We start from the raw sequence: 13,798 nt of genomic DNA, 5'->3' as shown, positions 1-13,798 counted from the left end.
CAGCTTTGACCTCTGGCTTAAAAGCGTGATCAAAGGGCATTTTTTCTTGGAATACTCTTTTTCAGCCTCCTGAGCCAGGCACTTTGTTTCGGTTTTTAGAACCTTAAATCTGGAAAGATTTAAGGAGGAACCTCACAGGATCCTATAAGGGGTTGGGGATGGGACCTTATTCAAGGTCATTTGGTGAGCTGGTGCAAAGCCGGGAGCAGAACTCAGATCTCCTTCTCCCAGTTCTGCATGACCTTCATCACACTGCAGTGGAAACTGTGAGGGCTCTGCATCCCTAGCTAACCATCTCCAGAGAGCCCAGCCTCTCCCAGGACCCTGGAGGCTGTGACCAGATGGAAGGCATGACCCAGACACTTATATCTCCAGGCCTAAGCAGCTGTTTAAAAACTTGGTTTTGGAAGGGCCAGTATTCCTGTGACTTAGAGGGGTCTGACGCTCCAGGTGGTAGACTGAGAAGTGCCTGTCCTCCTTAGTTACTAATTCAACAGATACTTACCGGGTGCCTGCTAAGGGCCAGGCGCCATGCTAGGTGTGGGAGAGATTGCAGCAGACAGACAAAGTCATACTGAAAAGGGATTCTAACTCAACTGGCAGCCCTGCAACCAAGCATTTTTATTTCTTTTCAAAGAAGTGTGTCATTTTTTAAGGCAGTCAAATTCTGACTGCCCACATCCTATCAAACTAATGAAAAATGTCACCTCAGTCATTCTTGTGCTCCTCATCCCGAGTGGTGCCTGGATTCAAGATTCTTTAGGTAGTTGTCAAGGGTTGGGAAACCCCCGTGGTCGTTTGTCTTGGTTATGGCCGAGGCACCTCCTCTCCACGCCCATTTAGTCCCTTTGGTCAAAGGGCCCTGCTGCTCCTGGGCCACTTTGGAGTGTAGGACCCTAGTGAGGCTGGTCACTGGATACTTTTACCCTCCTCGGTCTTGGCATTGACTGGGTCTTTCCAAGGAGCGTACTCTGGGAGGAGGGGGTAAGGTAGAGGGAGACACAGGTCATCTTCCAGTGAGTTCCTGGAGCTGCTTTTGATGTTGGCACATCTTGGTGTCTCATTTTTAACATAAGGGAAAAGCAAGGCCATGAAGCCTTTTCCACCCAGCCAAGCAGCCTGGAAATGCCTTTGGGAAGTTGGAATAAACCTTATCATCATGTGGCAAGGGAGAGGCAATGTAGGGAAAACAAAGATCAGACTTTGGTTTGAATCTTGGCTCTGCCTTTTACTACACATGTGACTTGGAACAAGTCTCTTAGTCTCTGCACTTGAATGGGCATTAGTCACATGGGTGTAATAATACTCACCTGGCTTTCGGGGTGAGGATTAAAGACCAGGTACGCAAAGCAGCTTCTAGTACCATGCCTGGTACTTGGGTGCCCAGTAGCCAGTCGCTTTTTCTGCTGTAGTTTTTTTTTTTTTAAAGATTTTATTTTTTTCCTTTTTCTCCCCAAAGCCCCTCGGTACATAGTTGTATATTCTTTGTTGTGGGTCCTTCTAATTGTGGCATGTGGGACGCTACCTCAGCGTGGTCTGATGAGCAGTGCCATGTCCGCGCCCAGGATTCGAACCAACGAAACACTGGGCCTCCTGCAGCAGAACGCGCAAACTTAACCGCCCGGCCACGGGGCCAGCCCCTCTGCTGTGGTTTTTTTGTTGTTGATGTAAGTGTCGTTAGCCAGCAGTAGCCTCCCTCTGAAGTTACAGTGCAGAAAGTGATGTACAGGCACCTTGAGCAGAGGGGTTGAGACAGTCTTTCAAGAAGGAAGGGAGGCTTTGTGACCAGGGTGGAGGAAAGTTGGCACCAAGTGACCTAGAAGTTGAAAGATGAGGAGTCTCTCCCTCTGCCTCCCCTCTGTTCAGATGGTGTGATTGCAGAAGAACACTTAGCAACTTGAAATGTGCCAATTTTTGGCCTCCTGAGGTTTTGTGTGGCAAGGATAACCCTTGGGCCCTGTCTGCTCCTTGGGGCTTCCTTTGGCTCACTGGGAACCATAGATTGTTTCACTTGGTTTGGTTGTCAAAATGTACCTGCTGTGTCTACCGTCACTGACTGTGTTCACTCTCTTCCAGGGGCTCCACGGGCCTTACCCCTTCGGCCAGTCCTAAACGGGTGTCAGCAAGAAGAAAAATTAAAAGACAGAAGCCCTGACTTTGGGGGGGGTGGGCAAGGGGTTCCTCTGGATTGCAGACCACATCGTACAGACCCCTGGCTCTGACCCCCTTCCCGGAAGAAGAGGAAGAAGCAGAACAGACTAGTTTTGAGTAAACTCAGTATGCATGTGTGAATGCTGAATTGCAGGAATGGTGTTGAGGCTACCAAGAAGAAATCCATGCAGCCACCTTGGGTTTGGTTTATTAGGCGTCAGTCTAACAAATCATTAGGTCACTCGGGAAGGGAAAATAAGTTTAAAATGGGGAAAAAGCCATCTTTTTAAACAAAAATTATTTTGCCTACAGACAGGTTGTAGTTTTGAGCACATGTTAATTTTCTTCCCTCTTTCCCCACTTTTATTTTTTTAGATAAGGGATAACATACTCTTTATAGAATAGCTGCTTGCTCTGGAACCAATTCAGGTTAAAAGCTGGCGTGGCACGTTTGGGGACTCTGTGGGTCAGTACTACAGGAGGACATCTGCTGTGCCACATGACTCCAGAAGTCTCTGACCCCATTTGTTTTTAATGGCATCAGCCAATGAGTTATCACCCTTTTCCTCTTCTTTTCTCCTTAACCTTCTGTTGATTTACACCTTTGACATTTGTATTCGTCAACCCTGTGGCTTGTTATCATCAGAACCTCTCTGAAGACCAAACTTCCCTATGTGGCCAACAGGAAGCCTTTAGGACAGATCTTGGGTGACTTGGGAGTTTCTAAGGCCGAGAGGTGTCCTTCTACACAACTTGTAACAATTCAAATTGCTTTTCTTCCCTGTTTCTCTTGGCAGAGAGAAATGCCATCATGCCTACTGCTCTTTTGGATTTTTCATACACTGGCTCCTGTTTGCTCTGGGAACAGTGGCTCTGTGCTGGGTCTATGTGTGTACCACTTGCACCCACACACGGGTGTTGGTGCAGCTCACCAGTGAGTGTGCAGAAGGCGAGTGTGAAGATGTCCCATGCTTCTCTGTTGTCACACAACTCCCTTCCCCGTGTTTCCCTCCAGTTATCCTTTCTGGTGTTCTCACAGCCTGTTAGTGGAGGCTGAGCTGTTAAGGTATGAAAACACAGCCCCAAATGGGGAATTTGCCATGTGTAAGGGCCACAGTTACTGACTACATGATCTTGGAGACCACATTTTGATGGAAATGAGGGAACCCCCGCCCTGAGCAGAATGCTTGATTATTGCGAGGTGGAAGGCGGCGCATGGGGTGGCGGGGGGACGTGCAATCCAGCCAAGCAGAGGCTGATTGGCTGTCTTCTCACTTGGGCAGGTGGCCCCATTGGCCTCTGAGCAGGTTGAGATGTGGATATCTCCATGGGAAGCTTGAACCAGGCTAGAACAGCTATCTGCCAAAGATACAAGAATATGCAAAGTCCCTCTTCTCTTCTCACCCCATCCTTCCCTCGAGTCTTAGTTGGTTTGATAGCCAGGGATATGAATCTAGGGTGCGGTTGCAGGGTCGCCTGCCTGTTACCACACCCCCACCCACCCTGGGGGTGCAAGACAAGCAGGGAGACCAGGTGATGAGCGGCTGCAGGGGTCATATAGCCTGGGTGTGGGTGAGGGTCTGCCTGCCTGTCTGTCTCTGTCTGGGTGTCTGAGTTCCAAAAATGTGTGTTGTTTGTTCCTCCTCATTCTCTTCTGAGACTGTTGTTTTTTAAAGCTTGATTGTGGGAGAAAAGCTTGTATGAAATTCCCTCTTCACCTCCCCACCTCCCAAAAAATGAAGAATAAACTGGTCCACTGGAGAAGCCCTGGAGGAGGGTGGGGCCAGCCTGCTGAGAAGGGCAGTGCAGCGGAGTCTGGGGCTGGACTGGGGCTCACACTGGAGCACCCACTTTCTATGCACACGATGAATGCCCATTCCCAAGCAGAGCAGAGAGGAGCCCCTGCTGGGTGCCCAGGCCACCGCTGGCCCAAGCCAGGGGCTCACTGTGGCTTTTTGTCTGAGGACTCTGTTAGGCCCAGATTGCCACTGCTGTTGGTGCCAACCTCCTGGGACTCTGCCACCCTGGAGCCCACACATGCCCAGCCATTCTCCTCACTTGACAGCCCTCAAAGCAGCACATCTCCAGCTGCCCCTGGCAGTCGTGGGAGGTTTTACATCCCCTGGTTTCCTGGCTTCCTCATCTGCCCCACACTGGGTGTCCCTGCCCCGTTTCCCAGGAGGGGCTGCCTGTGGTTATTCAGCAGGGGCTTCATAGGCCACCAGCAGTGGGGCTGGCCCTACTAGAGGCATCCTGCTCCTCTTGCTTATAGTCACCCTCACCCGGGAAGCACGTTGGCTGTCCCCGGGCACGCTGGCTTCCCTTCCAAGAACAAACCATTTCTGTGCACATCCTTGGAGAAGTGAGTTCCTTGCAGAGGGCCAGAGCAAGTGAAGCCTTAGAGTAGGGGCAGAGGGAGTCCATGGCTCCCCCAGGACCAGGAGGGTATCAGTACCATTTATTCTGCCTCCTATCAGTGGTTTGGGTTGTGAGCAATGCTTAGAGCCCCTCTCTTCCCCTGCCTAGTCGGGTGGTAGAGGCTACCCTCTCAGCCCCAGTACTCCCTGCTCCTCTTGGGCTCTGCACCAAGTTGCAGGCTGCCTCTGGGCAGGATCACCAGTGTCTGCCACCCAGGAGGTGAGGCAGGCACCATCCTTAAGGGGCCTGAGCCCAGTGTGGGAGGCAGAGGGGCTCAGGCTTGGGAAGAACCTGTCTGTGTGCATGGAGTGAGGTGTGTGTGGATGTGTGTGCACGAGTGCATGCCTTTTTTTCTTTTTGCCATGGGGACAGTTGAATTCGGGGTATTTTTCTACAAGAAACAGCCTTCTCTCCCCCAGTAAAGACTGGCTGTAACCTTAAGCCCATCAAAGGCGCTTCCAGCCTGGAGAGAACCTCACCAAGACAGCTGGTGTGGCCCGAGGATGGCAGGGTGGCCAAGGTGGAAAGTAGGCACGAGAAAAAACACCTCCCCAAATTCAGTCTGAGCCCCAGCAGGAGCAGATGGTGGGGTTGCCAGGGCTCAGAAATGCAAGCTGATTCCCCATCCCACCCTGCCTTGCCTTTTGTTTGTTTTCTTGGGTGAGTGCTGGAGCAGCGATGGCTGCCCCTTCGCCTGGACACTGGTGTGTACAAGCAAGCTGGGTGGGCGTTTGTGGTGGGGCCTCATGGTGCCTGGGAGGAGATGAAGATGAGGAGGTTTTTCCTTACTGTATAAATGAATATTTGTATGATTAAATTAACACACACAAAACCCTGTTTTCATGTGTGTCATTGAGTTTTATTGCGCCTCTGAGCCCTGTGTACCTGCTTGGCCCCACAGTGGCTTTGTGATGTGCACTTTTTGGTCTCCAGATTTCTGCCTTTTGCAAATGGGAAAACAGACCCTGAGTTTCCTTATGTGTTTGGGAGATTAGTTCGGGGGTTATAATTAGATCTGTTGCCCTTCTGGCTCCCAGTGACCAGAAAGGTGAGGAAACTGCTTCCAGTGGCCTTTAGGCCCCCAGGGTACCATGCGTCTACTGAGCACCACTCTATCCCCAGCACATAACAAGTACTGGCCAAGTGAGTGTTGACCAGCCAGCAGGCATTGTTTGGGCCTTTACTGTGTCAGGCACACGGCACGGGTGCAGGACGAGCACAGGAAGAGTGCAGAGCTGCACAGGCCTCTTCCCCACTGGGAAAGCAGAGCCGAGCTGGGGAGTTGTCATCCTCAGTCCCCGCTGGGCCCCAGCATCCTAGATTTAGAAGAGGGAGTGCCTCTTCCCGTGGTGGTTAGGTATAGGTCCTGGTTGCTCTAGGTGCTCCTTCTGGTATAATCTGGATTAGGTAAGTTTTTGCAGACTGGCCTGGGAGCCTGAGAGTCAGGTAGGGACCACAGTCCAGGCAGTTGGCAAACAAAATTGGAACCTATCCCATGTACTTATGTGAGACAGGCCTGGGACCTTGGCCAGGAGATGGGGTGGTCAGTTACACAGGTGGTCAGATAGCATGAAAGAAACTTAAGTGGCAGATAACACAGCAAATGGTGGGTTCACTGGATCCATCCCTTGTTGTCTGTAGCACTCTTAAAAGCTCAGATCTCAAGTTTGTCCTCAGTCACATCAGCACCCCTCTGTGTTGAAGGGAAAGTGAGATCAGAGAGGGAAGGGAGTTGCTTGAGTCTTGCAGACCATGACCCAGGACTCCCAGATGCCGGCATTATTTTCACTTAATTGCAGACCCCAGAATTTGGCCTCCACCCTGGCTGGCAAAGCTGTGTGTTCTAAGTGATGGTGGCCCTGGGTGTGAGCTGGGCCATCTATGCTGTGGGAGTTGTGGGAAGGGGATTCCATGGCCTTCTCCCGGTAGGCAGCTCAGTAAGGGAACCTGTGGCCACCGAGTGCATGAGAGACGCGGAGACCCCACAAAAGAACTGTTCCTGGCCCAAGGGCCTGAATGCAGAACTCTTTCTCTGTATAGCCTGATACAGAGCCCAGGGCGAGGGAGCCTGGGAGACTGGCCCGGAGACCCCTGGGGTGAGCGCCCTTGCCCCCGCCCCCAGTGGCGGGACTGTCCACCCGCATCCTGCTTCCTTCCAGGTGCCCACGGAAGTCCTCGCAGGAGAGGGGCCCCCACCCTGTCTGTCACCTGGGTCTTCTGGCAGCTGAGACCCACTCCCAGGCCTTCCCCAAAACCCCCACTGCTGGACAGTTATTTGCTTGGCAGAATCTGTTTGTCTTTGGGGCTGTAACCTGTCAAGAAGTCACCAGGCCCTGGGAGAGGGAGCAGGTTTGATGGTAGCTCCTGGCTTGAGCCATTCCCACGGGGGCTAGGTGACAGGGAGGGGGCTCTCGGCTTAGCTTTTGTCTTGGGGGTGGAGAGTGAGGGAGGCAATTGCAGTGGTCCGGGCCCAGCCTTCCTGGCAGAGCAAACAGGTCTTCTCAAGCCACCTGCCTGCCCCAGCTCAGGTTGTACCTGGTGCCTCCCTCTCTGTTCTCGGGAAGGCCCCTCCCTCACCTCCCCGCTGTGACCCAGCAACTTTCCCAGACACCGCCTGGTGTCCGGCCCTGTCTGGCGGCCAAGAAAACCAAGGGCGCTCATGGCAGCTCTGGATTTCAAAAATAGGAGTGGGACAGGGAGCAGACGAGAGTGCCTGGAGATCGGGGAGAGTGTGTGTGTTTGGGGGTCAGGGTGCCCACCGAATGGATTCTGACAGGCCAGCGTGACTGTCGGGTCTCAGGTGCCTCCTGTGTGAAGTGGAGGTGTACTGCTTTAGAAACCAGGACCTGGATGGAACGTGTGGATTTTTCCTTTAAATCCTTTTTAGCCGTTAGTTCTGAGATGCTGTGATCCGGGGCAGTGCTTCTCAAACTCAGACATGTTAAAATGCAAATTCTGATTTAGTATATCTTGGGGAAGAGGGGAAGATTCTGCATTTCTAACAGGTTCCCAGGTGAGTGGACACTGCTGGCGCTCAGTCTGAACTTCACATGAGGAGGGGTGGCCTGAAGGATTGCAGCTCCCCACCCCCACCCCACCACCCGCCTGATCTGTGAGACTGAGCCAGATGTAGGCAGGGCTGTGTTGGCTAGGCCCACTAGAATTTGAGGGAGCTAAGGTCACCTAGAACAATAACACTCGAAATGTGGCCGTGGCTCCCAGCACTTCCCAGGGTTTATCCAGGCTGTGACTTCTGATTTAAACATCATTTCTAGTGTGTTGCTTTTCTGTCACAAACAACAAATATCTAAGTGTCCACCATAATTATGATAATGTTGGCTGATCATTAGTGACCAACTTCTGTTAAATTATTTTTTATGATTTACCTCATATAATCCTCACAACCCTCCAGATGCAACAGTGGAGGGCAGGTCAGCCTGGTGCTCAGTTTGTGACAGGTAACTCCTGAGTGTCACGACTCCTGTGAAAATGGACGTGCAGGTGCTGGAGAGTGTGGAGTAAGCAACCTTAACTTAGTCCAGAGTATCTGGGAGCCTTCCCTGAGGAAGCGACACTTAAACTGCAACCTGAAGAACTGAGAAATGGGAAGGGCACCGAGGAAACTGCCTGTGGAAAGATGAGAGAGGGTGGTGTACTTGAGACTCTGAAAGGAGATCAGCGCTTCTCTGTTCCTGTGTGTGTCTAGAGGGGAAGAGGTATGAGAACACGCGCTTCCCAGTGTTCACCCCGTCCGGGAGAGCTCTGCTGCCATTGCGCTGGGAGGGTCATTTACTCATCCATTTATTGACCATTACTTACGGGCCGGGCACTCTTCCAGGTGCTGGAGATACAGCAGTAACTAAAAGAGACAGACCCCCTGCCCTCGTGGAGCTGACGTTCTAGTCAGGGTAGACAGACAGCAGAGACGTACTAAGAGGTGACAGGCACTGGGGAGAGAAATAAAGCCAAGAAGCACAGGGAGTGCTGGTGAGGGCGAGCACTGCTGTTTCATACGGGGCGGTCGGAGAAGCCTTCACTCATAGCCACAAAGAGTAAGGACGGTGCAGGCGGAGAACAGTAAAGGCAGAGGCTCCGAGGTGGGAGCGGGGCTGTTGCAGAGTGAGAGAGAAGAGTAGTAGGAGATGAGGTCAGAGAGGTGAGGGGTCAGATCGTGTGGGGCTGGGAGGTGACTGAAATGGCTTTGTTTTCACCCCAGGAGAGACAGGAGCCGTTGAAGGATTGTGAGCACAAGAAAGGACACATCCGACATCCTAGAAAAGATGTCTCTGGCTGCTGTGTTGAGAATACGCTGTAGGGACAAGAGCAGAAGCAGGGAGACCCCATGTTTACTGGATGGTGTCGGTGGAGGTGGTGAGGAGTTAGAGCCTCAGAACAATATGAAGGCTGAGCCGACACTATTTGCTGATGGGTTAGGTGTACAGTGTGAGGGAGGGACAACTCCTGACATTGGGGCCTGAACAGCTGGAATCGACTTAGTAGATGGATGAGTTGCTGTTACCTAAGACAGGCGGGGCTGACGGGGAGCAGTCTTGGGGCTAGAAATCAGGAATCCGTTTTGGACCTGCTGTTCAGCGTGAGATGCCTGTTAGGCATCCATGGGAGGTGCTGGGCCGACAGGAGGGTGGATGTAAGGTCTGCAGTTCAGAGGGGAGGTTGGGGCAGGAGACATATTGTGAGAGTCATCAGCAATTGGATGGAATTTCAAGTCTCAGGACTGGATGAGATCATCAAAGGAGTTGTCAGTGGGTTTGACCTCATCTGTCAAACACTCCCTCAAAGCCTGCTCTTAGCCAGCTCCCTCTGTAAGGATCTCTGACCGAGAAGTCCCCTCCTCAGACCTCAGAGCTCTGATGACTGCAGGTGACCTCTCCCCTGTCCTGGCAATCCCTGTCCTGTCCCTAGACGCTTGTGTCCCAGCCCTCTCCCTGCTGGCCCCTCCCACGGATGGTAATGGAGTGAACAAGGGGCTAGATGCTGTCCAGGCCAGGGGTGGCCCCCACCCGGGAGCCAGGCAGCATGGGCATGAGGAGTGGAGCCAGGGCCCCAGTAGGTCATGGCTTCATTCTTGTGGTCCTGTCCTCAAGGACATGGGCCCTGGAGCCAAGTTCTAGAAATTCCTCCTGCTGGGCTGTGGGAAAGGGAGGAAGTCTGAGAGAAGAAGGGGGCTGTGTCTGAGTAGGGGCCCGAGGAGAGAGGCCCTCTGGGGGCCATGCTCACCTGTACCAAGCCCCCAGCCCTGGTCGGCAGCCAAGACACCCAAGACCCCTGAAAGGCTGGGCTGTCGCTGCTCGGGGCCTCTGAGCCGCCGAGGCCCCCCACGCAGAGGGCAGTGGGATAGCAGGGGCCAGGGTGGCACTGAGTCGTGAGGAATGGTCTCAGGTGTGTTGTGGGTGGGAGGGGGGATGTGTGGAGAGCAGGAGTCCCTTGAGGGGACTGCACCTCAGAGCTGGTGCAGGGTGGGCCCAAGGCCAGCAGAGGGAGCCACATGGCCCAGACCTTGTCCGGAAAGGATAGATACTGCCCTGGCCGAACCCCCCCACCCTCCTGCGAGTGTGTTTTCCAAACCCCTACTCCTCCAGGGCAAGTGTTGCCTCTGCTCTCCACTCCAGGTGGGCAAGCTGGGGTTTGCTGTAGGCTCTGCTGCTTGTCCACCGTGGGACTGCTTTATTTAAGCTCTCAGAACCTCAGGGCCCTAATCTGTAAATGAGGGCAGTTCCTTTCCCCAGAGGTATCATGAGAGTGAAAACCCATCGTTAAGTTTCTCATCGTATACTTGGCACATAGTAAGTGTCCAATATGTGGTGACCGTTGTTATATTTTTGTGACCTGCAAGATGTGGCAGGTCTGGGCTCCTGAGAAGAGAGGACTGGGACACTGGGCATTGGGGAGGCAGAGTCCAGAAAGTCTGCAGCCTGCTCAGGAATCTCTCCCTGGACCACAGCTCTTATTTCCAGCAAATCCTTGCCTTGCGGGTATTTCCTGGCTGGGTGGGAGTTGGGATGCTGGAAAGGACTGTTCTGGAAGAGAGTCTAAGAGATCCTAATTTCCTCTAAGACAAGGCTGTGAGGCAGGAAGCTGTCCTCAGCAGTCAATGCAGGAGGCTCTCAGTCCACCTTGGTTGAGTGGAGAAATGAACAGATGTGCAGGAGAGACTGCCTTGTGCTGGGCTGGCCTGATTGCTGGAGCTGGACGCTGCCCAGCCCAGCTCAGACCCCAGACAGTGGTGGGGGCCCCTGGAGAGGGGCAGGATCACAGGTGTGCCCAAGGTTGAAAATGACAGCCCAGAAGCCTATGCCTGGAACTGGTCTGGCCACTGTGGTTTACCACTTCCGAGGGCGCGGCACTGGGGCGGACATGTTTGCATCCAGGTTCCTGCAAGGGCTGTATCAGTACCAGGGCCAGGGATGGAGGCCAGGCCACAGGTGGGCACCAAGGTGGCATTTGCACTCTGTCCTCGTGGCATTTGCTTGTGTCGCACAGCACCCAAATCCTCTGAACATCTCCAGCTCTTGCTTTCATGCTGTTTCCTCCACCTGCCTCTTTCCTCCCACGCATCCAGGCTTCCTGATAGTTGAGCACACTTTAACCAGGAGCCATGGGGCTGAAGGCTTGGGGGTGAGCGTGCTGGCAGAGCTGATGGGTTTGGGGCAGTTGTTACAAGATGGGTCAGGAGGACAATCTGTGTGTGTGTTGAGCCCATGCTGGGTTCCCCTATGTGGGTCACCCAGGGCTGCTGAAAACACACGTCCCTGATGGGAGACAGGACCTAGGAGACAGGAAAAGTCAACACTGGTGGGGAATTGGGTAGGCTGAGGGTCCTGTGAGTGGAGCCCACAGTAATTATGCCATACAGGATGGGGGCAGTGACCATTCAGAGCATCCCCAAACATGAGACCAGGAAGGGACTTAGAGCCCAGCCAGAGGGGACACTGCGTTTTCCAGTGTCCCACAGCCACTCCCAGCCCAGTCCTGGACACCTGAGCCAGCAAGGAGAGCCAAGGCCCCCCAGGGAAGACAAAGAATCAATGGCTGGGAAACAGGAACTGACTCCAGCTGGCTCCCATCCCCAAGCGAGGGCAGCCAGGCTGGGGAGGCCCAGTGGGGTCCAATCGTAGTGGTGGTGGTTGGGCCCTCAGGGGAGGCAGCCTCTGCTTTTAGGACTTGTTTGCATGGAGTGAAGAGGTATTTGCATCTTTGAGAAGTTACCACTGTGGGAAGGGAAGGGTTGCTGGGAGCCGTTACCCAGGCCTTCAGTCTCCTGTCTCCCCCTGGATGGGGTGGGTGTGGGGGAGCAGGACATATGCCAACCAGCCCCAACCTGACCCGGGGTGGGGGACACAGCTGCATCCCAGTGCCATTAGCTCAGCAGTCAGGCTCTGTCCAGTGTAGAACAAGTGGGTTCATAGAACAGAGCCCTCTACACACCTGCACGTGCATACACACACACTCACAAGCATGTTCTCCAACATACACGTGCAGTTCTGTGTACTACTCACACTCAAGGGCGTATGTTCACACAACACACGTGAATCCACTTACACTGGAGCCCACTCATGACCTTAGTTCATACACAGACACACCACCAAACCCTTAGGGTCCCTAGTCTCACACCAGCACATACCCACACCAAGCTCACACCTGGCTGCACACATTTCTACTTAATCATAGTTGATAGTTTTTACCAGTTTTCTCTGTAAGTCAGGCGTATTTGAAATTCTTTCTATTCTGTGCTCACAACAACCTTCTGAAGTAAGTACTATTTTTTCTTTGTTACTGAAGTATACTTTATATACAGTAAAGAACCAAAACTCAAGGGTTCAAATCGATGAGCTCTTTCGTGTGCACACCCTGCAGAACCATCACCCAGGTCAAGATGGAGAGCACGTCCAGAGCCCCAGCAAGCTCCCGCTGTGCCTTCCTGATGCGCCATTGTTATCCCACGTAAGAGGTGAGAAGTCCAAGGCTCAGACCCGCGGGCACACTCTAAGAGGCGGCCGGACTGGAAGCTCTGCGCCTGTGGACTCCCACACTGCGTGAATGTCCATTAGTGCACACCGTCACACTGATAGAGGGCCGTGATCACAAACAGAGTGGAGGGGCCTGTTCAGATTTTTCCATGAGGAAAGCAGCAGAGACACGTTAAGCTTTGTTTTCCATCTGCCCTTCAATGGTCGGATCTTGGCTCACAAAGGATGAACGAGCTCAGGGGCTGCAGCTCCTACCCTCGGGCATAGTGTGTCCATGGGGCGGGGGACACATTCGAGGACACCTCTGCACTAGAAGAAGCCATTCAAACATTTTTATCATGCCCTCCACCTGCAGAAGCACCATGGTCACGTGTCGCTTAACAACCGGGACACATCCTGAGAAATGCGTCATTGGGTAATTTCATTGTCTTGTGAACGTCATAGAGTGTGCTTACACCAACCTAGATGGTCTAGCTTCCCCCATGTCCATGCTGTACGGTACTAGTCTTCTGGGACCACCAGATATGCAGTCCATCATTGACTGAAGCATTGTTATGCGGCGCCTGACGGAACTGGTGAAGCTTGAGATTCATTCGTTCCTTCTGTTAATAAATGTGTATTGAGCACTTCCCTACCTTGTGTCAGTCCTGCCCTAGGTGCTGAGGATGCAGCAGTGAAACGCAAAAAATATCCCTGCGTCGTGGAGCTGACAGACAGTGAAATATCTGGGATGTGGGGTAATGAAAAGGGCTCTGGAGAAAGGAGAGAGGATAGGGAAGGGAGGCGGAAGTGCAACTTTAAACAGAACACCAGGGGCCACCCCACTGAGAAGGAGCTGTTAGAGGAAAGATGGGAAGCAGCTGAGGGAGTGACCATTGTGGATGTGTGAGAGAAGACAGGCACCTGTTGTGTTTAGATGCCCATTATGGATTTTGTGAAATGCACATTCTAGCACCTGCCTCGCCCTTAGTGCTGTGTGGCTTTGATGGAGCCACTCCCCCTCTCTGGGCTCTGTCTCTTCACCCACATGATGTGAGGCTTAGATAATGAGCTGCCCTGTCCACCTGAGCGCTCTGTGTCCTCGCGGGCCTCCCTACCCAGTGGAGGAGGCTTGTTCACAGGGCCTGGCAGAGTTCCACAGCAGTGTCTCTGGCCTGGCCACCCTCACTCCAGGGCTGGCCACAGCCTCAGTCCAGGGCCCTGACCCCTTTGATGCAGTGGCCAGGGATGGCGGTAGGGGA

General features: G+C 53.2%; 1 protein-coding gene across 5 annotated transcripts in view; it reads left to right on the top strand.

Annotated features, from left to right (window-relative positions):
- ILRUN (inflammation and lipid regulator with UBA-like and NBR1-like domains) overlaps nucleotides 1–13,191 on the top strand; it is a 106,121-nt gene extending 92,930 nt beyond the window's left edge. For 3 of the 5 annotated variants that reach the window (XM_070245428.1, XM_070245426.1, XM_070245427.1), the window contains one exon: nucleotides 12,445–13,191. In XM_070245428.1, the coding sequence (XP_070101529.1) occupies nucleotides 12,445–12,627 (183 nt within the window). In that variant the 3' untranslated portion in view covers nucleotides 12,628–13,191. Of the gene's footprint in view, nucleotides 1–2,076; nucleotides 5,407–12,444 lie in introns of those variants that run through there. The other 2 variants (XM_001498379.6, XM_001498395.6) reach the window with 1 other exon arrangement.
- The last annotated feature ends 607 nt before the right edge of the window (nucleotides 13,192–13,798 follow it).

Source organism: Equus caballus, chromosome 20, assembly GCF_041296265.1.
Source record: "Equus caballus isolate H_3958 breed thoroughbred chromosome 20, TB-T2T, whole genome shotgun sequence".
Classification (NCBI taxonomy): Eukaryota; Metazoa; Chordata; class Mammalia; order Perissodactyla; family Equidae; genus Equus; species Equus caballus.
Note: the sequence above shows the minus strand (reverse complement) of the source record. Positions and strands in the feature narration are given on the sequence as shown.